General features: G+C 43.2%; 1 protein-coding gene across 1 annotated transcript; it reads left to right on the top strand.

Moving 5' to 3' along the window:
- Positions 1 to 21488, top strand: LOC309562128 (uncharacterized protein; the record flags this gene model as incomplete). Its single annotated transcript, XM_082266257.1, has 6 exons — positions 1 to 145; positions 4063 to 5235; positions 13882 to 14099; positions 17529 to 17896; positions 21090 to 21340; positions 21454 to 21488. 6 exons carry the CDS (start codon positions 1 to 3, stop codon positions 21486 to 21488), a joined length of 2190 nt encoding a protein of 729 aa, XP_082122383.1.
- Between the last annotated feature and the right edge of the window lie 3962 nt (positions 21489 to 25450).

Below are 25450 nucleotides of genomic sequence, written 5' to 3'. Positions count from 1 at the left end.
ATGACTAAAAAGTTACACATTACCCCAGAGTCTGGATTTGATCAAAGGCTGAAGAGAGACTTACATGCTAAGCTGAGACAACCCTTCTATAATTCCTTAATGGCCATGCAGTTGCAAGCTGCCAAGAAGTTGGAAATCACTAAGTGTTGGATATGCACACATTCACCTATCTCACACAAGACTTTGCCCTTACTATGTATACCCAGTACCCTAGCTGAGATAGAAGACGGTGCTCACTTTAGCAATATCAGTGCTAAGATGGTTGACAAGGCCATTTCACTGCTACTATTTACCAAGGCCCCAATGAGAATACCAGCAGTATGTATTAACTTTACCCGTATTTATCCGCCAGAACTACTTGAGAAAGGTTTCAAGAATACTGATCGAGCAATTGGAGACTCTCAGTGCATGGATAATGCGGATGTCAGGTATTGGTTTGATGGTAAAGATGTAATATGGAGCACAGACCGATATCAGGAATTGCATGATTTCACACACCGCCACCATTCACACCAGAACAATTTGAAGTTATTAATGTGTTTGCAGGGATATTACTACAGAAAGGCATGTGCTGCCCCTCCAGGTTACTATTTCGTGTGTGGAAAGAAAGCTTACACTTGGATTCCATTAAATTCCATGGGAGTTTGCTACTTTGGGAGGGTTGTGCCTGCAACATGGTACATGAGTGACAATGAGTTTAAAGAGACACAATTGCATAAAATTCCTGCCCATTTCTTCAAAAGAGCCCTCACTGAACAGGATATTCCAGTACAGGCTACCCTCGGACAAGTGGCAGATGACACTGAAGAAGAGACTAATCCTGAAATACTAACACCTATTCCAACCCAGAATAAAGGTCCAGAAAGAAATGATGATTATATTAATGTTGAGTCCCATGATAAAGAGATAAGACCAATATTTTCTATACCTTGGGTGAATAGATGTTGTATCAAAAAAGCCTTCAGTTTTATTATAGATTTAGCTGACTTAATGGATAGCATAACTGCTCTGTATAACAGAAATTTCATATTAATGGCCACGGAATTAAAAATGGTTAAAAAGGAGGTTTTGCAACACCGGCTGGTGTTGGATTACCTTACTGCTAGTCAGGGAGGAATGTGTACCGTAGTGGGAACCTCATGCTGCAATTACATAGGAAATGATACAAAAGTCGAAGATGCCATAATTTCACATGTAGAAAGGGCGCAGCAATTAAAACTGGATTTTCGTAAAGAGCATACCGAAACTGCCTGGATTGGAGGTAGCTGGGAAAGCTGGCTTTCTTGGCTAAATCCTGCCAACTGGTTTACTGGTATTGGAGGGTGGTTCGCAGGTATATTGCATGGTATCCTGTATATTGTTGGAGTTATAGTATTGATTATACTGGTAGTTAAATGTGTACCAATACTATGCAAATGTTGTATGAAAATGGCTACTGCTCGTACTAATACTGGTTCTTTTGAGCTCTCGAGGTCTCGCATAAAGACGGCCCATGAGATGGTTACCCGCATACCCGAAAATCAACCTAAAGACACAGAAGAAGTTTAAAAGAAAAGACACAGATGAATTCTAAACTCAGGAGGGACTGTCAAGATGAAAATATATCGAGGACTCTTAAAGACTTTTATATTATATGTTCATATATCCATATTCAGTATGGCAGTCTAGAGTCCCCTCTTAATCCTTGAATATACTTTCAAAATAATACGTTTTAGGATTTCAGTCTGAGTCTGTTTGTTATGTTATCTTTATTATGAATATGTGTCAACTTTAACATGAGATGTCCAGCCAAGAGGACTTCCCTAACTTTCCGGAATAACAGATAAACAAATATATATTAGCTTAGATAATGATAGTTCCAGTAACCGGCCATTAATTGCATATTATCCATCATTTTTAATTGTCATACGCCCGTCCTTTCTTTTTTAGAGTAAGATGACCAAGACTTTGCTAAATAATCAACAAAGGCTATATTATGGCTGTTAATGAAATATTGTGTAATCTTGTATGACTATATCTTTGGGTTTGTGCCCGCCATAGACTTTAATGTAATAATTTTCTATAAAAGGATGTATCAAAAATGTATATGTCATCACATTCTCTATTTCTGTATGAGATGTGGTCCATGCGCATGTAATCTCAGTAAAGCTTACCTGAACAGATGCAAACCTGATTGGAGTAGATTATTTCATGGCTCAAACTTAACATTTGAACCTAACATAAACTCAACAGTACAAGTTGATCTTGGTCTCATCTGTCCATAGGATGTTGTTCCAGAACTGTGAAGGCTTTTTAGATGATGTTTGGCAAACTCTAATCTGGCCTTCCTGTTTTTGAGGCTCACCAATGGTTTACATCTTGTGGTGAACCCTCTGTATTCACTCTGGTGAAGTCTTCTCTTGATTGTTGACTTTGACACACATACACCTACCTCCTGGAGAGTGTTCTTGATCTGGCCAACTGTTGTGAAGGGTGTATTCTTCACCAGGGAAAGAATTATTCGGTCATCCACCACAGTTGTTTTCCGTGGTCTTCCGGGTCTTTTGGTGTTGCAGAGCTCACTGGTGCGTTCTTTCTTTTTAAGGATGTTCCATACAGTTGATTTGGCCACACCTAATGTTTTTGCTATCTCGTTGATGGGTTTGTTTTGTTTTTTCAGCCTAATGATGGCTTGCTTCACTGATAGTGACAGCTCTTTGGATCTCAAATTGAGAGTTGACAGCAACAGATTCCAAATGCAAATAGCACACTTGAAATGAACTCTGGACCTTTTATCTGCTCCTTGTAAATGGGATAATGAGGGAATAACACACACCTGGCCATGGAACAGCTGAGCAGTCAATTATCCCATTACTTTTAGTCCCTTAAAAAGTGTGAGGCACATATACAAACTGCTGTAATTCCTACACCTTATACCTGATTTAGATATAAATACCCTCAAATTAAAGCTGAAAGTCTGCAGTTAAAGCACATCTTGTTTGTTTCATTTCAAATCCATTGTGGTGTTGTATAGAGACAAAAAGATTAGAATTGTGTTGATGTCCCAATATTTATGGACCTGACTTTATATACAACATGGAGTATTTAGGCAGCAGAGAGGAAGATCAGAGAGTTTTTCAAATAAATGGGAAAAAATGGGCAGAATTTAAGAAGACTAGGAAATATTCAGAAATTTGGGTGTACATACGCACTAGATATGCACCACTGTTTCAATATATTTTTTAAATGTATTTTGTATTGATATACTATTTTGAAACTAAAAAAAAAAAAAAAAAGTAGGTTAAATTACCATTGATACTCTTGAGTTAGGGGCCACAATTTCAAAGCTGCCTTGATGTAACCGTGTGGCTTCAGCATGGATTTTCCAATGCATGCAAAAAAGCCTTTTGTATTTAACCCCTTTCTGCCCAGCCCTGGTGTCCCTTTACCAGGGTTTTTACACCCAGGGAGTTGGAAGGACCTGGTGGTTATGTGACCACTGTGATTGACTAGATGTGGAAAAAAGAAAGCTGCCTCACACCGGAGGGATCACTGACATCTTCGGTAATTATATAGAACATATGCAGGCATTGAAACCACGCCCCCTAATGAATTTCTGGTGGTTTAGTTTTTTTGTGGTGGTGGTGGTCTTGGGTGGTTTTGGTGGTGGTACGTCTAACGCATTTCACCCAATAGGGCTTAGTCATAGAGATACTGTGATTGGCTGTCACAGTGCTCACATGATCAGGACCTGGTTCCAATTGGCTCTTAATTGGCAAAGAACAAAAACTGTTGGTGAGTGAGCATGCTCTCGATACAGAAAGCTCTGCCACCCATGGATAAATATGTGAAGAGTATGGGTGTTAAGGGCCACTCAGCACATATGTGTTACATGGGTGGCAAGGTTTACTTTGCAGATTAGCTTAGGTAGGTGCCGTTTCCTTGCTAGCTTGAAAGTTACCATTTGTATGTTTTATATGTCATCCATCCCAATGAACGTTTCTTCTTTTTTGCATGTTTCAAACTAATCTGAGCGGCTGCCAATGTTGTTATAAATGTTCTTATTTTTTATTTATTCTACAGGTGGAGCTCAGAAAATCTACATTGTGGTATTTACAGAAAATCTGTCCATAAATGCAAAGTTTCATCTCCACCTTGTTACAAATGATGAAGCAGCCAATGTTAATGTCACTGTCAAAAACCCACATTTCCATCAAACATTATATGTCGGAAGTAACAGCTCCACCATGTTAACTTTGGACAGTCAATACATGGTCAGTGGTAATGAAATCTCTTCTAAAGTTGTGATGGTGACATCGGATGTTGATATATCTGTATTTGTGTTTAACACGGATGATCACAGTGCTGATGCAGGTTTCATTCTCCCTGTAGAAGACCTGGGCACAGAATATTTTATATTCACCCCTGGATCAGGAGATAAAAATCAGTTTTCTGTGGCCACTGGTGTAGACAGAATAGAATGGATAAATATTACACTCTCAGGATCTCTCACACACAATGGAATCGCCTACAGTACTGGAAACACCTTCTCGTTTTCTCTTGCACCTCATCAAGTCATCCAGTTTCAAAGCTCCACCGATTTAACTGGCACCAGAGTTGTAGCCTCCGCACCAGTGGCCGTTTTTACTGGTAATAAATGTTATAATGGTCCCAATACAAAATGTGATGCAGTGTTTCACCAGCTATATCCTGTGAGTAACTGGGGGACATCCTTTTTTGTGTTTCCACTGGCCAGTCACACCAAAGATATTGTTAATATAATGGCAGCTTATGCAGATACTACTGTGAAAGTAAATCAGGAAGAGCACACTCTTCAGCCAGGTTCCTATGTCCAACTTTTAATAGATGGAAGCATTCTTGTGAATTCATCAAAACCTGTTTGGGTTACTTATCTCTCTCGAGACACATTTGACCCATTTCTAACAGCTGTTCCACCACTTCAAACTAGAAGGCAGCACTACAGATTTGTAACAGACTCTTTCTTTGACAATTATATCATGATTGTTTCTCAAGCACTTTCAGCTTCAGAGTTTTTCCTGGACCAGAAGCCTTTGACTCAATACAGCTTCTCCACCAAGGAGATGAGTGGATTCAGACTTTGGGACGTCTCTTTAGGCAAAGTTCATGGAGTACATGAAATATTTCACAAGAGCTCCTCATTCAGCATATTTGTTTATGGATATGAAAATAGGATTTCCTATGGATATACAATGGGACTAGGGACCACATTTCCAGGTAATAAAATGCATACTCTTGATTAGTATAGGTATAAAGAACTCCAGACTTAGCAATAATTTGTATTTAAATAGATGGTGGGATTTAGTTTTTCTAGAAATGTTAATTGAAAAGCCTACCTTTTGTCTATAATTACTCATTAAAAAAATAGCACTTATCATGCCTAGGCGCTCCTCCACCATAAAGTGGTTGTAAAGCAAAAGCGTTTTTAATGCATACAATGCATTAAGGTAAAAAAAAAAAAAACACCTGACAGCCAATGCCCCCATCCGTAAGCACTTACCTGCTTCCCTCGCTGATCCAGCCCTATCCCCGGCTGCATCATTGCTCCTTCACTTCCTGCTTTCACAGGACACACTGAGATCAGTCAAATCCTGTAAGGTGGGAGTGAGGGGAGTGGCCGAGTCATGCTGTGTACATCTATGGACACACACAGCCTGGCTAAGGATGGCAACTGCATGGGTGCCCCCTCTGCACATGACTTGCTAAGGGGGCACTGGTAAGAAAAAGGGATGGAGAGCAAACTCTTTATGCAGTACCATTACACAGAGCAGTTAAGTATAACATCTTTTATTTTAAATAAAAAGGTGCCTTCACAATTACTTTAAGCCTCATAGCTTTATATCTTCAGTGTGAGATCATATAAAGCACTGCTGCCTCAACAGATTTGCAGTGATATTTACTACTAATAATGTTCTGCTCACCATTCTTCTTGCTGGAGAGGAAGCGGTACCTGAGGATCTGTAGTACAAGGATCATCCTGCTTTCTTTATCCTTTTTGTGGATCTGTGTGTTTCCCCAGCACTCCCCTCAAACCCGTGCAGGTGGCAGCTGACCTAGAAAGGAACCAGGGCAAGGTAAAAAAACAATATGCAATCTAATTGCATAAGCTTAAGGTCAAGCAGCAAACAAGTAGTTGGTCAAGTATAAGACTTTGGTCGATAACTAAAAAGACAGAAACTAAGGAACACAAGGTCATTGGAAGTTGGGGAGACTGTACACAGGGACACTCTGTGACACAGGGGTCACTGGAGACACAGAGTGCAGAGGTTACTGTAGACAGTGTGGTCACAGGAGTGCACAGGGTAATGTTTTCTGGAGGCACGGGAGAGTAGGAGATGTTTAAAGCACATGAGTGCAGGGGTCCATGAAGACACAAGAGTGTTGGAGTTACAGGAAATCAAGAACAAGTAACTGGCACTAAAAATAAGAACTATTTCCCAGGCCCTGAGTGTAGGTGTGAGCAGTGGTGTATTTAGGTTTTGTGAAAAAGGGAAGAATATATTGCGCTCACCACTCAAAATCAGAAAAAAAAGTGCTTGTGTGCATAAAAGCGGATATAAACCATAAAAAGCAGCAATGCAATATCCAGGCAAAACCAGCTGTGTAATAAATATATAAATATATGAATAAATGAATAAATATAGTCCTTCTTGAAATAGGTGAATAAATAAATAAATATATATAGATGTGATAGTCCTTAAAAGTGCTCAGTGCAAAGTGATAGCTCAGCAATCCGAGTAGACTTGAACTTGATGTAAGGAACCTTCACCAATAAAACCTCCACCCAGTGCTCAGATTAGGTACTCCTTACCAGAGATAATTGACCCCTTAATTACAGGGGGTCATATTCAGCATTGATCTCCACACAGGACTCCAGGCTATCCTTATCATGATATCCTCATCAGTAAGATCAGGCTCAGCTAGCATGGAAAGCTCCGGGGTCAAGGATATCCAAATGCAGAAAATAGAAAGGAGACTCCAATAGTGTATTACCGTCTAAATACTCTGGGTTTATTATTAAAATTGTACTTACTACAAGAAGATGTTCCGGTTTGGTGGAACGCAGGCGCGGAGCGGCGTCCCATCCACCAGACCTGCAAGCTTTGTGTATTTGGAATGAAGGCGTTTTGAACATCTTCTTGTAGTAAGTGCAATTTTAATAATAAACCCAGAGTATTTAGACGGTATTACACTATTGGAGTCTCCTTTCTATTTTCTGCATTTGGATATCCTTGACCCCGGAGCTTTCCATGCTAGCTGAGCCTGATCTTACTGATGAGGATATCATGATAAGGATAGCCTGGAGTCCTGTGTGAAGATCAATGCTGAATATGACCCCCTGTAATTAAGGGGTCAATTATCTCTTGTAAGGAGTACCTAATCTGAGCACTGGGTGGAGGTTTTATTGGTGAAGGTTCCTTACATCAAGTTCAAGTCTACTCGGATTGCTGAGCTATCACTTTGCACTGAGCAGTTTTAAGGACTATCACATCTATATATATTTATTTATTCACCTATTTCAAGAAGGACTATATTTATTCATTTATTCATATATTTATATATTTATTACACAGCTGTTTTTGCCTGGATATTGCATTGCTGCTTTTTATGGTTTATATCAGCTTTTATGCACACAAGCACTTTTTCTTGTGATTTTGAGTGCTGAGCGCAATATATTCTTCCCTTTTTCTCAGTTTTACGTTTTTATTGCAGCTTGCACTGTGGAAGTAATTCCCAAATTTTGTATGCACCAATTTTGGTGATTTAATTGTTGATTTAATAGTTATTATTGTCAGATATCACCCTTTTGCGCAGTTCTTTGTTTGGGTTATACCAAATTTTTTCTACAACTATTTAGGTTTTGTGCTGCCCTAGGCCTGACTAAACTCGTGCACCCCCACACCCCTTCCTGTTTAAGACCCACCCTTTCATCTGTAAACCACACCCCTTCCTCATTAGGCCCCACCTTTTCCTCTTGGTGGTCGGTGCCACTTATCCCAGGAGGAACACCGGGGATGGGGACCTGCCCAACTAATGTTCCATTTGATGATGGTCATGTGACATTTACAAACCAGTTTCATAGTCAAAGAATTAGGACTCAATCAGGCCAAAAATCACCCCAAAATATGTCAACACGCAGACTGAAAGATCTTTAACCTGTACATTTTGCTAAACAAAACAGGTTTAACTGGCATTAAGATATTCCTATATAGAAAAACCGAGGACAAATCAGCAGGTTGCAAAAACCATGAGCAAAAAAAGTATACAGACCAGCTTTGCTTAACTCCAGAGGACTACAAAAGCCCAGTACTTTCATTTCACCAACACTGGAGCTCTCAACATTTAACCCTATAAATTGCAGGAAAATAGGTAAGATTCAGTAGCCCTCAAAGTATGACTCACAAGGAAATAAACCCATAATCACTTATATATTATATATCTCTTCAAAGTTATTAAGCACGAAGGAAACCATGTAAATGCCCTCTTCAAAACTGTCAGTGAGAATGCAAAGCAAAAAACCCTCTGCTGCCATACCCGGGGGCTTCCCTCTCCTCTCTTCACCATTGACACAGAGAGCCCTGGGAGGAAGTTACATTATATATGGTAACTTCCTCCCAAGGATGCCCCAGAGGAGGGTAGCTGGAGCATTAGGCTGCTAAGACCTGCTGCCAGTGCCACACTTACTGGTATTGGTGGCCGATAGTTGTATTAAGTGCGGCTGCAAGCCTGTCAGAATGTCAGACCAGTCACTGGCCACCGGCCAGTATTATCATACTGGCAGTAGTGTGCCCGCTTTATGGGGGTGCCAGACTGATTTGCCTCCACCCCATAAGACTGGCGCTACACTAAAAGTGTAGCGAAAGCCAGTGGGGAGGAGGCAGTTTTTTTTGTGCGGGGGCAGCTTTTTTGCCCCCCCCACGAAAAGTGCTGCCCTAGGCCTTGTTGGCCTAGGCCAAGATACAGCATTGGGTGAGGGCACAGTTTAAACAGGGAGGTAAATTGGGAGCTACTGTATATTTAGACAGAGCTCCACCCAAAAGAAGATGTTTGCTTTCTTCCACCCTCCACTGCCACCTTTGGCACCTTTCGGGGGGAAGGGTACCTGGATTTGACAGGTACCCTTCTCCCACTCCCAAGTTCGGCCCCCCTCTCCCCACCGCCGGGCCATTCACATGTGCAGTAGGGAGCCAGCTGTGAAGCCGCAAAGCTTTACTGGTGTTTTCCTTAGTGGAAACTTTTTATTTTTTTCTGAAGGACCCTGGAGATCCTCTTTATTCAATCAGACTCTGCTGGTTGAACTGGATGGACTTGTGTCTTTTTTCAACCAGAATAACTAAAGTATGTAACTATATATCTGTGGAACTACAAGTAACAGATCAGTCTGCCTGTTTGTTCAACTGCAGCTGTAGCACTGTCCCCGTAGGGCTTGCTGTGTGATGACCTCTTGGGTCTCCTCTGATTACTTGCAGACAGTCACTAGGGGATTTTCACACATCCCTCCTTACTTCCAGTTGCTCGTTACTCAATAAACAGTCCAAGGGATTTGGTTTTATTTTGGTTTGGGATTTGGTCTATTATGGAACTTGGATGGGAGCAGGGAATAGTGGGTAACTGCAACTTGAACTATTTACAGTTGATAAGGAAAACTCTCCCTTGGCCTCACCAGATTATTTGTGGAAGCAGACACACTGCTTTGACCATACTGCCACTTGTATGGAAGAATTAAGTCTCCTTGCTCTTTATAGCAGCAGACTTGATGCAACTACATTATCTTCAGGACACTTTCTAGCATCCCCTTGACTGACAACCGTCCACTGACTCTTCTAGCAGAAGGGGTGGCCCTCACATGATAGGCCTCACAACACAGATCTTTACTCACAGAATCAGATCCTTTCCAGTGTACCCCTTGCAGTCAGTTCTGCAGGACATCTGGGTTCAGATTTTCTATAACTCTCAGGCCCTCAGGTCGACCTCCTGAGGCTGCATGGCAGCTTTTACAGAGGAGGGGTAGCTGCCCCCTCCCTCCAGGACCCCGCTCTCCAGTTGAAAGACCCTGAGCACATGTTCCCTTGGCGTTTATACAATACCCCAGCATGCACCGAGGCACTTTCCTCTGCCAATCACCAGGGCTGTAACAAATGCCTGTGCACTCACTTGTCAGGTTTTCTCCCACTGTCCAATATGCCTCCCTATTGGACCAGTGTGCAACATTTCAGACAAGCTGAGCTGTACCTGAGCACCATGAGCAGACCTCACAAATGGATCCTGTTCTCTGGTAGGCAGAGAGCAACATAAATGTACCTGGTAATCTTCCTGGTAAGCAGAAAGACCCAAAAACTATACTCTCGCTCTAGCGCCTACTTAGAAGGGTGCCACACAGGTAACAGAGCAGCTTCGCCTATTTGTAGAACTACTATTAACTGATCAGCTCTGCAGCTGATCTGTGACACCATCAGAAGCTCTGGCTCTGCCATGGGAAATTGAAGCCCTGCTTCTCTATCAAGATAGCCACCCTCAAACAGAGACAAAGTGCAGACTGAGTCCTAAGTTGGTAATGGGGAAAATATCAGCAGCAAGACCTTAGGCAATACTTACAAGTCATTTGCCAGTACATGTCCTCTTTAACCACTAGGTGACCGCCCTATAGCAGATTTGCTGTTACAGGGTGGCCACGCTGGGCAGGATCACGTATATATATATATATATATATATGTGATCCTGCAATTACAGGTATTGGGCACGAGTGCACACCGCTTGCAGCTCCCTGTAAAGTCACAGCGGAAGCTGATCAGCGGGTCCCGTGTACCCAGGGGCGGACTGGGCTGGGGGGGGGGGGGCAGGTTGGCAATTTTCCCCCGGACTGATCTTATGCCCCCCCAAAAATCCACCACCGCAACAGCAGTTCCGCTTTATTTACAGAGTGACCTGGCTGGCCGAGACCTGTTTGTTCCACTGCTGGCCTGTATCTTCTGCACTGGTTGCTAGGATCGCTCGCTGCCTGGCGTCTACCAGCCAGTGACGTCATGGTCCCGAGGAGGAAAGCGTGGCCGAGGCCCCAGCATTCAGAATGGAGGAGATACTTCCTCCTCCTCCACACCTAGGGAGCTTCAGCCGGACACCGCTTCTCCTGCCTCACTAACAGGAGTGACTGTCATTGTCCCACTGCACAATGTCTGCATTCCCCAACTCCTCCAGCTGCACCAACTCGGCCTTCTCCTCCTTCACAAAGCTCTCTCCACTCTTATTAACACCAAAGTGAAGGACTACAGATCTCAACATGAACTCCAGAGAGCTCAGGATGTGTCACACACCTCCACTCCCCCCAACTAGTGAAGGACTACAGGTCCCTGCATGAACCCCTCAGAGCTCAGGATGTCACCCCCTGCCCCCCAACTAGTGAAGGACAACAGGTCACAGCATGAACCTGGGACATCTAAGGGGTCCAATTTTTAGATCTCAGGGGTTCATGCTGGGACATGTAGTCCTTCACTTTTGGGGTTGAGACCCCCCAAACGTGAAGGACTACGGGTCCCTGCATGAACCCCCCAGAGCTCAGGATGTATCACCCCCCGCGCCCCAACTAGTGAAGGACTACAGGTCACACCATGAACACGGGATATCTAAGGGGTCATATCCTTAAATCTCAGGGGTTCATGCTGGGACTTGTAGTCTTTCGCTTTTGGGGATGTGACCCCTCCAAAAGTGAAGGACTACAGGTCTCAACATGAACCCCGCAGAGCTCAGGATGTGTCACACACCCCCAGTCTCCCCAACTGGTAAAGGACTACAGGTCCCACAGTCCCAGCTTAAACCCCTCAAAGCTGAAGATGTGTCCCCCCAGCATTTCAATCCAGTCATTCAGTGGGCCACTTGACTGGACTTGCCCCCAGGCGTAAGGCTGCCAGCCCTCCCCTGCGTGTACCCGATGTCTGCCGGCACCCGCTGATCATTCTGTACACAGATAGAACGGCGATCTGCCTATGTAAACAACGCAGATTGCTATTCTGTCAGTACAGAAGGCATGGATCCACCAATCCATGCCTTCCACTAGTAAAAGCACCTCCCCCACTTCACTGAAACACCAGCTAGGCACACAGTTAACCCTTTAAACACCCCTCATGTAACACCTTCCCAGCCAGTGCCATTAGTACAGTGACAGTGCATATTTTTAGCACTGATTACTGTATTAGTATCACTGGTTCCCAAAAAAGTGTCAAAACTGCCAGTTAGGTGTCCGATTTGTCCGCCAATATATTGCAGTCCCGCTATAAGTCACTGCTTGCTGCCATTACTAGTAAAAAAATAAATAGAAATTCCATAAATATATCCCAAAGTTTGAAAACGCTTTAACTTTTGCACAAACCAACCAATATACGCTTATTGGGATTTTCTTTACCAAAAATATGTAGCAGAATACATATTGACCTAAATTGATTAAGGAATGAATTGACTGATGAAGAAATTAGATTTTCTTTTTTTTTTTTTTTAATGGATGTGTTTTAACCACTTGCCGCCCGCCCTATAGCAGATTGACGGCGGCAAAGTGGTTGCACTATCCTGACTGGCTGTGATATGACGTCCAGCAGGATAGACCGGGGGGCTCACAGAGCCACGATCGGTGGTGCGGTGTGTCACTCTGGCTCACTGCATCTCCAATCCCGGTAAAGAGCCTAATGATGTAGGCTCTTTACCATGTGACCAGCTGTGTCCAATCACAGCTGGTCACATAGTAAATAGGAAGTGCCGTTGATCGGCTTTCCTCGGTTCGTGCCTGACAGGCATGACTAGAGGAGAGACGACCGGCGGCTCTCCTGACAGGGGGGTCTGTGCTGGTAATCAGAGCCACTAGAGCCACCAGGGATTGCCCACCCATGCCCACCAGGGATGCCCACCCATGACCACCAGGGATGGCAAACAGGGCTCAGGGACCCTTTCAGTGCCCTCCCCATCAGAGCTGCCCTCGATTGCCATCTATCAGTGCCACACACCAGTGCTCATTATTGCAATCTATAAGTGTCGCCTATCAGTGCCCATTATTTCCCACCAGTGCCCATCAGTGCTGCCTATTAGTGCCCATCAATGCCGCCTATCAGTGCCACCTATAAGTGCCAACCAATGCTGCATATCAGTGCTACCTATCAGTACCACATATCAGTGCCCATCAGTGCTGCATATTTGTGCCACCCCATCAGTGCCAGCCCACCAGTGCCTCCTCATCAGTGCGGCCTCATCAGTGCAGGAAAAAACGTATCTATTTACAAATATTTATAACATAAACAAAAAAACTTTTTTTTTTTTCTAACTTTTTGGTAACTTTTTTATTTGTGTAGCAAAAAAGAAAAAAAAAACTTGCGGTGATCAAATACCACCAAAAGAAAGCTCTATTTGTGGAAAAAAAATGACATAAATTTGGCTTAGGTACAGTGTTGCATGACCGTGCAATTGTCATTCAAAATGCAACAGCACTAAAAGCTGAAAATTGGCCTGGGCAGGAAGGGAGTGAAAGTGCCCGGCATTGAAGTGGTTAAAGCAGAAAGTAAAAGATATTTTTTTTTTATTTTTTCAAAATTGTCAGGCGTTTTTCGTTTATAGCGCAAAAGATAAAAACCGCAGAGGTGATTAAATACCACCAAAAGAAAGCTCTCTTTGTGGGGAAAAGAAATCTTCCAGAGCTGAAGTGGTTTTAAGACCTACGTTTAAAAAGAGAACATTACAGTAAAAAAAAAAAAAGTTACAGTGAATTGCAAAAGGAATCTGGGCGATAAAGATAGGCAAATATTTTTCAGCTCTTGACACAAAAATAAAGCTGATATCTTATACCATTTTCACTGGTTGCTTCATTGTCCTTATTTTACAAATTAGCTTCATCCATAATAAAGCCGAAAGAAGAACCAGAAATGCCACCGGTTTTCAACTGTTTCTCCCATGGAGCTGAATTCCATCTGCCTCTCAGTTTGGTGTCCAGAGCCAAATTACATTTGTCTGACATTCACCTTAAAGATCCCACATGCAAAGGAACCCAGAAGGGGAAGTTTGTGGTGATTAATGTACCTTTCAATAGATGTGGGACCAGAGTTTTGGTGAGTCATTATAAAATGTTTTCGTCTTCTCCTGTTTTTTGCTTCAAATGGTGACCTTTTTAACTTTTAATGATCATGCCAGGGAGAATGCACTAATGATGTTTGCATAGCAATATGGTTTGGTATTGTCCTACCCTGTAGTTTCTCACCAGTTACTTTCTGTTAATTTTTTTGTGAAGGTTGGCCATCACAGAAATCTGTGTGAGGGCAGATTTGACAGGAAATTATCCCACTGATTGCCATGAAAAGAGAGCTATGCTAACACCGATTTAGAAAAAAAATAAAGAACAACAATATTTGTTTATGTCACTTCTGTGCTGCTCAGTGTTCTCCTTGCTGGAGAGGAAACTGTACCTGAGAATCTGCAGCGCAAGGATGTTTGTGCTTCATTCGTTCTGTGGATCCTTGCTTCCTCCATCTGCTGCTGCTTGATTTAAATGCTACCCTTATCATATCACCATTTATAAGGAAGGGAGGGTGGGGCAGCTTTGACATGAGAAGAAAATTCTTGCCTCTTCCAAGATGACCTTCTCCACACAGAATCAAAATGTAGAACAGGCATTATACACTATATTACCAAAAGTATTGGGGTGCCTGCCTTTGCACGCATGTGAACTTTAATGGCATCCCAGTCTTAGTCCGTAGGGTTCAATATTGAGTTGGGTCACCCTTTGCTGCTATAACAGTTGCAACTCTTCTGGGAGGGCTGTACACAAAGTTTAGGAGTGTGTCTATGGAAATGTTTGACCATTCTTCCAGAAGCGCATTTGTGAGGTCAGGCACTGTTGTGGACCAGAAGGCCTGGCTCGCAGACTGCGCTCTAATTTATCCCAAAGGTGTTCTATCAGGTTGGGATCAGGACTCTGTGCGGGCCAGTGAAGTTCCTCCACCCCAAACTCGCTCATCCGTGTCTTTATGGACCTTGCTTCATGCAAATCATTTGTTGGAGAAGGGAATTATGGTGTGGGGTTGTTTTTCAGGGGTTGGGCTTGGCCCCTTAGTTCCAGTGAAGGGAACTTTTAAGGTGTCAGCATACCAAGACATTTTGGACAATTTCATGCTCCCAGTTTTGTGGGAACAGTTTGGGGATGGCCCCTTCCTGTTCCAACATGACTGTGTACCAGTGCACAAAACAAGGTCTATAAAGACATGGATGAGCAAGTTTGGGGTGGAGGTCCTGACCTCAACCCAATAGAAAACCTTTGGGATGAATTAGACCAGAGACTGTGAGCCAGACCTTCTCATCCACATCAGTGCCTGACCTCACAAATGTGCTTCTGGGAGTATGGTCAAACATTCCCATACACACCCCAAAATTTGTGGACAGCCTTCCCAGAAGAGGTGAAGCTGTTATAGCTGCAAAGGGTGGGCCAACTCAAAATTGACCCCTACGGACTAAGACTGGGATGCCATTAAAGTACATGTGTGTTTAAAGGCAGGTGTCTTAATGCTTTTGGTAATATAGTGTAGCACCCTCCTAGATAGGTGCTAGGAAAAAGCATTGATGTGCTCTATCTGCTTATCAGGGGAGCCTGATCGGTTAGTTCTGCCTGTTGCATGTTTCCATGTGTGGTTCACTGGGTCTGAGGGAGTGTCCCCACTGTATCCAATAGGGGAGCCTGTTGGACAGTGGAGGAAACCCAGCCAGTGACACATAGGCTTTTGTGAGGGTCCCAGTGGGAGGGCACAGAAAGGGATGTATTCCAGAGATAAGTCTATAATCCTTCCACTTTATAAAACTCTGGTCCGACCGCATCTGGAGTATTCTGTCCAGTTCTGGTCGCCAGTCCTCAGGAGGGATGTGTTGGAGCTGGAGAGAGTCCAGAGAAGGGCAACTAAACTGATTAGGGGATTGGAGGACCTTAACTATGAAGAGCGGCTGCAATCGCTCGATTTATTCTCCCTGGAGAAGAGAAGCCTGAGGGGGGACATGATAGCAATTTATAAATTTCTCAATGGGGATCTCAGCTTAGAAAAAAAGCTGTTCATTCGAAGGGATTGCATGAGGACAAGAGGGCATACCATGCGATTAGAGGAGAAGCGTTTTAACCTCAGGCAACGAGGGGGGTTCTTTACTGTTAGGGCTACAAGATTGTGGAATTCTCTACCACAAGAGGTGGTTTCTGCGGGCTAGTATGGTGGCTTTCAAAAGACTCTTAGACTTACATCTCCAGGATTAGGACATTAAGAGATGATTACAGCCACACACAGGTTGAACTGGATGGACTATTGTCTTTATTCAACCTCACCTACTATGTAACCGCAGTGCATCCTGTGATTGCTCATAAAAGCCAAGGGGACATGTGACAGGGCATCTTTGACAGGAAACAAAGTCTCAGGAAGAGGATGACGGATGTCTCTCCTCCTGCTGTCTGAGGAAGGTTGTCATAGGCAGTCGGCCCTGTGAACCAGGTGTGGAGCTGGGCCCATAGGATCCTGTAGAGCTGACAGTGAAGCTGCTGGCAGAGTCATCTGGGAAAAACAGTGTCCGTGAGTACCAGGGGGCTTGCCAAGGGGTCTGCCCAGGAAGGGGGACCACTCCAGTGAAGTCAAAGGATCAAAGGTCAGCTGACACAGTATGTCAGAGTAAAGGCGGTGCCAAGTAGAACCCTGAAGAGTAGGGGTAAAGGGGGTGCCATGCAGGGCCTTGAAGCGTGATTCACTAAACAGTTCACTAGTTAACTACTTGCCTTGCCGCATTCAACTACAGTAGAAGTCCTGAAATTGTGCATAGTTCATCCAGTTGGAGTATCCCACTCATCCCCTCTCCCATCCCAGTTCTCAATAAAACAACAAAATACCAAATCCCCTGGAATGTTTTCTGACTGAGCCAATCACTTAAAGTACCTAGAATTGCTAAGTTGTAGCTATGGGTAACCCAGAGGAATCCGTATCCAGAAGCTCCCATGGGAGTAGTGCTACATTAGTGTATGTCAGTAATGGGGAAAAGATAAGGTGGAGGAAGACCACAGGCAATACTAGTAACTTGTCCTTTGTCCACTGCTTGCCTTTTTAAAGCACAGTTATAACAGTAAAGGTCCTGTTTAACAATAAAAGCATAAGTAAAAGGCTTGTACATCTTCACCACTTTGGGTGCCATAATAGTACAGAATTGAAAATAAAAACATTTATATCTTAGTAGGCTAAGAATTGAGGTATTGGTCTAATTTAAAGAAGTGCATTGGCCATGTAGAGTAATGAAATCATGGACATTCTTCCACAATCCAAACTATGCTGATGCGTTGTATACAAACATAACCTAAAATAGTTGCCTGCCATGGTCATATCCAAGCAGTTTATCTCAATTATTTTCTAACTTGAAGTGGGGACACCTCCATACTCATATTTCCTGTGCTCTCTTAGGATATACATATATATTGTAGAGGTGCCTCTTGGTTTTTGGTTATTATTTTATTTCTTTGCACACAGAATGAAAATGGGAAGTCGATATATGTAAATACTGTCTATGGAACAGTTCCAAGAACTGGAGTTCATCGAATTGAATACCCATTGAAGTGTGAAATGGAAAACAACAAGACATTTGAGTGGAACCTCTGCCCTCAAGTAACAGATATGGTTTCCTTGGGTGACTATAACGTCTCCCTGAAGTTCTATTGGAATGAAGCTTTCACTGACCCTATTACGTTGTTTCCTTGTGAGGTTGACCTTCATAGCAGGATGTATGTGGAGTTCCAAGTGGAGTCTGAGGGTGAAGACGTTCAGATATTTGTAGAGAACTGCCAAGCTGCTCCATCATTGGAGGAAACTGTGGAAAACTACAAAGTGATCCGAGAAGGGTAATTAGGTTCTCTTTTATACCTTTTCTACATTGGTTTCCTATTGATATTGAAACACATACTTCAATAATTCTGTTTTCAAAAACCTCTACAAACATGTGAATAGGTGGCCATCAATTTAAGTGCAGCTGTAGTTTTGTAGTAGTTGAAGCTAAATTCCCACCATACAGCTAAACACACAGCAGAAATACGTATACAGTATGGAAGCTGTTTAGATTGCCAAAAAATGTGCAATTCTGTCCATCTGGTTCTGAGATTTACACAGCTCTGCCTCTAAATGCAGTTTTCTCGGGCAGGGCAGCAGACTTTGTTTTTCCTTGCTGCAGGTCAGTAACACTAAGGTGTTTAGCCCCTGTACATGAGATTTTGACTTACTTGTGCGGGTAGAAAGCACAGGCGCACAGGCACAGAGTCCAGCCCCACTGCCGGCAACCAGTACAAATCTATGAAAAGCTGAAAGCTGCTACAGCTGGACAGGTCTGGAGAGTGCACTGAGTTGTACTAATGTTTAGGGCAGTATTTGTCTAGGGATGAATGCATACTGCTCGAAACATTAGAACCACTTGGTGTACTGTCCCCCAGCAACAATAGCTTTCAGCCTTTCATAGCGTTTTACAGGCTGCTGGCAGTGGGACAGGATGGTGCACCTGTGCATTCTGCCTGCTCAAAAACATCAAAATCTCATGCAAACGCCCAGTGTGCAAGAAGTGTAAGAATACCAAAGCAAATCACAGACAAGTGTGCCAGTTCCCTTACCAAACAGTAATGATCTCCACATGATAAGAGGTCAATAGTGCAGAAATTATCCCAATGGGAGGAGGGGGGGGGTTTACCAATCAGGGAACCACGGACCTTAGATTATTCAAAAGCAGAACCTCCAAGTAAAATTGGGTAGGAGAAAGAACAAAGGACCATAGAGTAGTATGTTAAAACCACACGATTTATTAAATGCATATGTAGCACCCTACAAGGTAGGTACTAGGTAAAGTATAGTGGGCCTTGGCTGCCTAACAGCAGGGCCATGATTTTCAGCTGGGCTGTCATGTCTCCCAGGTGTTGCTATTGAGACTGGGGAGTCTCCCCACTGGCTCCATGAGAAGGGTTCTCACTGGGCAGTGGAGGAAACCCAATCAGTGGCACATTCAGGCCTGTATCTACCCCAGAAAGGCAGATTCTGCCGCACAGGATCCTGGGAGTGGGTATAAGTTTGAGGGGAGCGCATGACGCTGCGTCTTTGGCGGGAAGCAGAGTCCCAGGAGGGAGAGTACGGCTGTCTCACCTCCTGTCATAGGGATCGGGTGTCTCGGGCGGCTTGCCTGTGGGTACAGAGAGAGCTGAGCTGCAGAGAGGATCTGGTGTGCTGGGGACCAGCGGAGTTGAGGGGGCCCAGTTTCAGGAAAGCATTCCAAGTTCCTGAGTACTGTAACTGCCCCTGGGGGTCTGCCTAGCTGAGAAGGGACCGCTCTGGTGAAGGTCCAAGGGATCCAGGAGCTAGCTAGTGGTAAAGGGGGTGCCAGAGGACCCTGAAGTGTCAGGGGGGGTGCCTAGTGAGAGGACCCTGAAGTGTCAGAGGGGGTGCCTAGAGAGAGGACCCTGAAGTGTCAAAGGGGGCGTCAGCGGTTGGGCCCTGAAGAGTTAATGTGTATAGCGTGCAGTGTTGAGAGTTGCAGCTGCACAAGCAGTTACAAGGAGCTACCTCAGTCAGTGAAGGGCTGGAGGGAGCTGTTCACAGGACTTTTGAGCTTAACAGAGTGTCAAAAGTCAAGTCTCACTACAGTCGAGGATCTTTGCGTTAACCAGAGGGTTACAAGTCAAGTTCTAGCACAGTTCAGTAACAAAGCATTTTTCAAGCGTCAGTAAGCGTTGGTCGGCATCCAGCTGGCGCCAAGACAGCGCTAACAGGCATTTTTCTGCAAAGTGTCCCAGTTGTACCTTGTTGAGCCAGAAGAGTATCCCACTCATTCCCTTCTCCCATCCTCATTTTCAAATAAACAAAACAAACCAAAGATGCTGGAATGGTCATTGTCTCAACTCTCACACTTGGGTATTCAGCTTAAATGGGCTGAAGGTGTCACCGGTAACAATGGCAGACCCATATCAGGCCCAATGCCTGGAAAACCTGCTACACATATATATTTCCAAAGGTTACAAAGTAACAGGCAAAACACACCACGCCAAGGATCAACAGCAGGTGCACAACATCAAAGGCAAGTGGAAGTCGCTAGATCTGATACCCAATGTACATATCATTGTTATGTCAGAACATAATGGGTAGAATTAACAAAGAGTGGTGCAAACACAATGCTTCCACCACTCTCCCTAACATAAAGGTGGAGCAGATACTGCTCCTAATTAGTACAGGGGTGATTTGATCTCTGTTCTGTTGCAGTAACAGATACAGCACACAGCACAGAGAACAGGAGAGCTGGAGAGCTGGAGAGCTGGAGTTGTCCACCGTATGTGGAGGAATGTACCATTATCTGTGCATCCTAGAATTTGTGCCTGGATATAGAATAGCCAGTCGAGACAATCTAGACAGAAATTTGTAACATGATTCTTGTATTCTGGTTCTATTAGTTAAAACGTATTGAATTAACTTTTTTTGTTTCTGGGTCAGCGTGAATTCAAGCCTTAGTTCCTTCTCCCATTCTTTCATGAAATATGGAAAGTGCCCAGAATGGGTGGAAAATAAAAGTGTATACCCCAGGGAGAGAAGATTTTCTTCTACAAAAGCAGACAATTATCTGTAACTCCATGGGAAACTAACCTACTATAGATGCTGTCTCAATGTCTCTAAGGGAAGAGGCTTCTCCTTGGGGACATGTTTCTAACATTTACAGTATGTGTTACCATCATTCGCCCATAGTCTACAAAAGGTACCATCTTCTCCTGGTTTGAACCATGGAAAAGAACCCTAAGGGGATAGATGGTAACTCTATCTCATGGTTTTAGATTGGCTATGGTAGTGGGTGAGGTCCAACTTGAAAAACCTTGGTGAATAGCTGAAGCCCAGGGAGCGCCAACGAAATTATGGCCTGCTATTGGTTTCTTCAATGAGACACATATTTTTTCAGCCATATTGTGATGCCAGTTAATTATTGAAACTAACACCATAGCCTGTGACAATATGTTTCAAATGATATTAAACATTTTACAAAAGGCTCATCTACCCTTTTCTCCAACACTTTACTAGGTGTCCTGAGGACACTACCTTGCAGGAGCATCCAGTCTCCGACCAGAGGTTCCAGCGCTTCAGTTTTCATGTATTTAAATTTTACAACCTAAAGGAAGTGTACATGTCCTGTAACACCATCATCTGTCACAATGGAACCTCTCCAAACCGATGTACTGAAGGCTGCCGAGGAAGACGCAGACGTGATGTTCACGGTTCTACAGAGCTGGTCTCAGCTAGACTATCCCAAGGACCAATTATTATAACTTCTGGTAAGATGCCCAATTTATTTCATTTAAAGCCCAAGTCCAATTGGGCGTGAATTGAAAAATTCTCGAAAGAAAATCTGCTGTAATAACCTGATCTTTGTTGCCCTCTCCTACAGACTTCTGGCTGCTGCTTCTCTTCCAGGTGGAATGACGCCCAGCGTCATTACCCCGGAAGAAGGAATGCCACCTAGAAAAAAAACTAGAAAACTTTAAACTTAGAAAAAAGTTAAGTGTCAAACTTTTTATGTTTTAAAAAGTTCAGGAGGACATAACAACTATTGCTGACCCTGAAGCCAGGGTCTAAGAGTGAGTGGGTCTTGTGGGAGATTGGACATTTGCAGAGATTATGCCTTCCGCAATGCCTTTCAATGAAAATATGGAGGCACACAGTGGAAAGAAGGAAGGGAGAGGGATTAAAGAGCAGCACAGCGCTTGACCAAGTGCCAGAAGAACAAACAGGTGGGATAGAGAAGGGTGAGGCTGGAATTCTACTTTTAATTATCTGTTTTCTATTGCTTTAAAATTAGAAGGTATATTTTCCCCAAGCTACCATAGAAATCTAAGAAATACATAAAAATAGAATGATTTTTTTTATCTTCATTTAGAATACTGTGTCCAGTTCTGGAAACCTCAATTACAAAAAGATATTGATAAGATAGAACGAGTTCAGAGACAAGAAACAAAAATGGTAAAATGTCTGGAGGATAAAACATATCGAGAGCAACTTCAGGAACATATCGAGAGCAACTTCTTGAGAAAAGAAGGGAAAGGAGAGACATGATTGAAACTTTTAAAGAGGTTATAAAGCTTAATTTAAAAAATAAAAATAACAAACCTGCCTATACTTACCTGCTCTATATAAAAGTTTTGCACAGAGCAGCCCCCATTCTCTTCTTCTGGGGTGCTCCGCCGGCGCTCCAGGCCCCTCCTCTTAATTGGGTTCCCCCAGGGAAAGCCGCCTTCGTATTTGCTCCATTCGGTCCATTGACACAAACAGCGGGACTTGGCCCCCCCGCATCACTGGATTTTATTGACAGCAGCAGGAGCCAGTGGCTCCCGCTGCTATCAATCTGTCTAATGAGGAGCGCGACAGCGACGGGAGCTTCTGCGCTCATGCACATCGCTGGATAGGCTCAGGTAAGAAAAAGGAGGGGTATGGGGGGCAGCTGCAGCACAGAAGGATTTTCACCTTAATGCATAGAATGCATTAGGGTGAAAAACATTAAGACTTTAGAACCACTTTAAAAACATCAATGGGGTTATTATTAAGGTTCAGGAGGGCAGTTTTTTTCAACATGAAACCAAAATCAAGAACACGGGGACATGACCTCAAACTAACTGGAGGGAAGTTCAAAACGAATTTTAATAAGTATTATTTACGGGTGGTTGATGATTGGATTAAACTTCCAGCAGAGGTAGTGAGCCAGTCAACAGTAAATGGCTTCAAACATGCTTGAGACAAACATAGATCTATACTCACACAGTAAAGTTAATGAAAAAAAAAAAACAAAACAAACAAATAAAAAAACGGGCAGACTTGATGAACTACTGCCGTCACTTTACTATGTTTCTTTTTTTTTTTTTACTTTACTATGTTTCTATTTTTCTTCCACAGGGGACTCTTTCTGGAACAGCCAGTGCTTATAAAACAATGGCCTATGTGCTCATGGCAGTGGTTGGTGTAATAGCAACATTGTCTGTGATGGGCCTAATGATTCTGAAGCATCACTACCAGAGACAAGAAAACAAGGTGCCTAAAAACAATAGCACCTAATACCCCAAAGAATGGATCATATCAATGCCTCAATTAAAGTACCACACTCTCTCAAGAATTCATATTATTGTCCATATGGGTGGCAATGTCAAAAATGGTCTGCTAACACATCAGCTGTTGAGGCAAACTTCAAGATGTTGCTCCACTGGTACCTTGTACATTTCTGTATCTCCAAAGTCCTCCCTACCTATACATTTACATGCTCTATTGGGTGCCCCTTGCCTGGAATTTATATTCATGTGGTGGGACTGCCTAAAGGTACAATTATTTTCAGTCAAACAGTAACTTTTATTAAGGCTTGTACATATTAATGAATACAAAAAGTATACTTTGATGTAATGACAATAAAATTACAAAAAAAAAAAACTTTCTGGGAGTCTTTCATCCCCAATACATACTTAGTTATGCAAGACATGGCAACACGTGGAGTGACAAGAAAAAAAAAAAAAGAAAAAGTACAGTAATCATTCTAACAACCCTCTAGTCCAGTGATGGTGAACCTTGGCATCCCAGATGTTTTGGAACTACATTTCCCATGATGCTCATGCACTCATGCAGTGTAGTTGAGCATCGTGGGAAATGTAGTTCCAAAACATCTGGGGTGCCAAGGCCATCACTGCTCTAGTCAATGGAGCCGGGTTACATGTGCTCGAATGCTATCAAGTGCACTAGCACAATACTTTAAGGTCAAGAGTATTTGAATCTTACAGCGTCAATCAACTGTTCGTTGAAGGATCCTGAAGCCGTCTGTCCCATATCTTGTTGAATTTAGTTGGGCAGCCCCTATGTATTTACATAAATCTCTTGTATGGCAAGGTATTATTAATCTCTAGCATTCAAGTATTGAACTCAGGTGGTAGAATACTCATCCATTGTCTATCGATGCATTTTCTGGCTATGAACAGAGTTTCATGGAGAAAGATTTTAGGTAATTTATCCATATCCGTTTCTGAAAATATCCCTAATAGACACGGTTTGGGGTGAAGTGTCAGGGGGGATCCCATCTCGTAGAAATTGCACAACCTGTTTCCAGTACCCTTGTATATCAGGCATTTCCAGATTAAGTGGTAGAATGTTCCTTGTTCATGGGGCACAAGGTGTTTTGGTCACTTTGATACCTAGCCATTCTAATGAGAGTGAGATAGGTGTGATGAAGAATATACTGTTGTGTTAGGCGGTCTGACAGCTTAGGGGACACTATCTTGCAATTGTCAAGCACATCACTCCACTCCTCATCCTCCAGTGTGCCAACATCCCTTTCCCACCTTGATTTAAGCTCATAGGCCAACCTGAATGAAGAGGGGAGGTGAAGCTTGGCGTAAAATGTTGCAATCAGTTTTTTGGGGTCTGAGCCCCTGATTATTTCTATAATAGGGATGGGGTCAAACTGTAGGGGCGTGGATAAGAATTGATTTTGAAAGGCATGGCGGAGTTGTATATATCTGAAGAACATATGGTTAGGCAACATACATTCGACTTTCAGCAGGTCAAATGGTTTAGGGCACCCGTTTACCAATATGTGAGACAAGTTATATGCACCTCTGGTGCTCCACATATGTGAATCTGGAATGGAGCAGAATTTCAGGAGTGAAGTATTATGTCATAGAGGTGTGAAGTCATGGCATTGGGGGAGATTCAGTCTAGCAGACACTACATTCCATATACGTCTATATTGATATAGGAGCGATTTTCTATCTCCCGAGACCTAGGCCCCCCCAAGCCCGCTCATTATGACACATAATGGGTCTGTTGGTGAATGTGACCATTGGGGCATAAAAAGGTAAGGAATCTAGATCTATCAGTTTTGGCAATGTGAAAAAGTTGGGATAGCTGAGACGCTAAATAATATGTACAAAAACAGTATCTCTCCTGCGCTCAAGTGGTAGGCGAGAAGGTGAATGTTCTGAATGTTCTTTTTAGCACAAATAGGGTGGTCTTCCTGCCCCCTTTGGTCTAAGGGTATCCAAAAACACTGTAAGACAACAACAAGAGAAGGGCGCACCGACCTTGTGCATTACCACTAAAAAGTTTATTAAATCGGAATGGGTAGCGTACATTATACTCACAAACATAGGATGTGTACATGCATGTAGGAAATGAGAACCACTCACCTCCAGAACACTTCTCTACTGCTGGATAGCGTGATGGCGTCCACAAAGACCTGGTTTGGCTTACGGGTTTCGAGGGAGAACCCTCTTCCTCAGAGCCAAAATCGCCACTCAATATGTATTAAGATATGGGAGTGCTGCACCTCCAAGATCTGTGGGATTTTTAAGCTTCGTCCAAGGTAATTTGTGTCTACTGGCGCCCCATACAAAATGGCTTAAGAAGGGATTCCA

The sequence above is a fragment of the Pelophylax lessonae genome (assembly GCF_965119305.1).
Source record: "Pelophylax lessonae genome assembly, chromosome: 8".
In the NCBI taxonomy this organism is placed as follows: Eukaryota; Metazoa; Chordata; class Amphibia; order Anura; family Ranidae; genus Pelophylax; species Pelophylax lessonae.
This window is presented reverse-complemented; position numbering and strand designations above follow the sequence as displayed.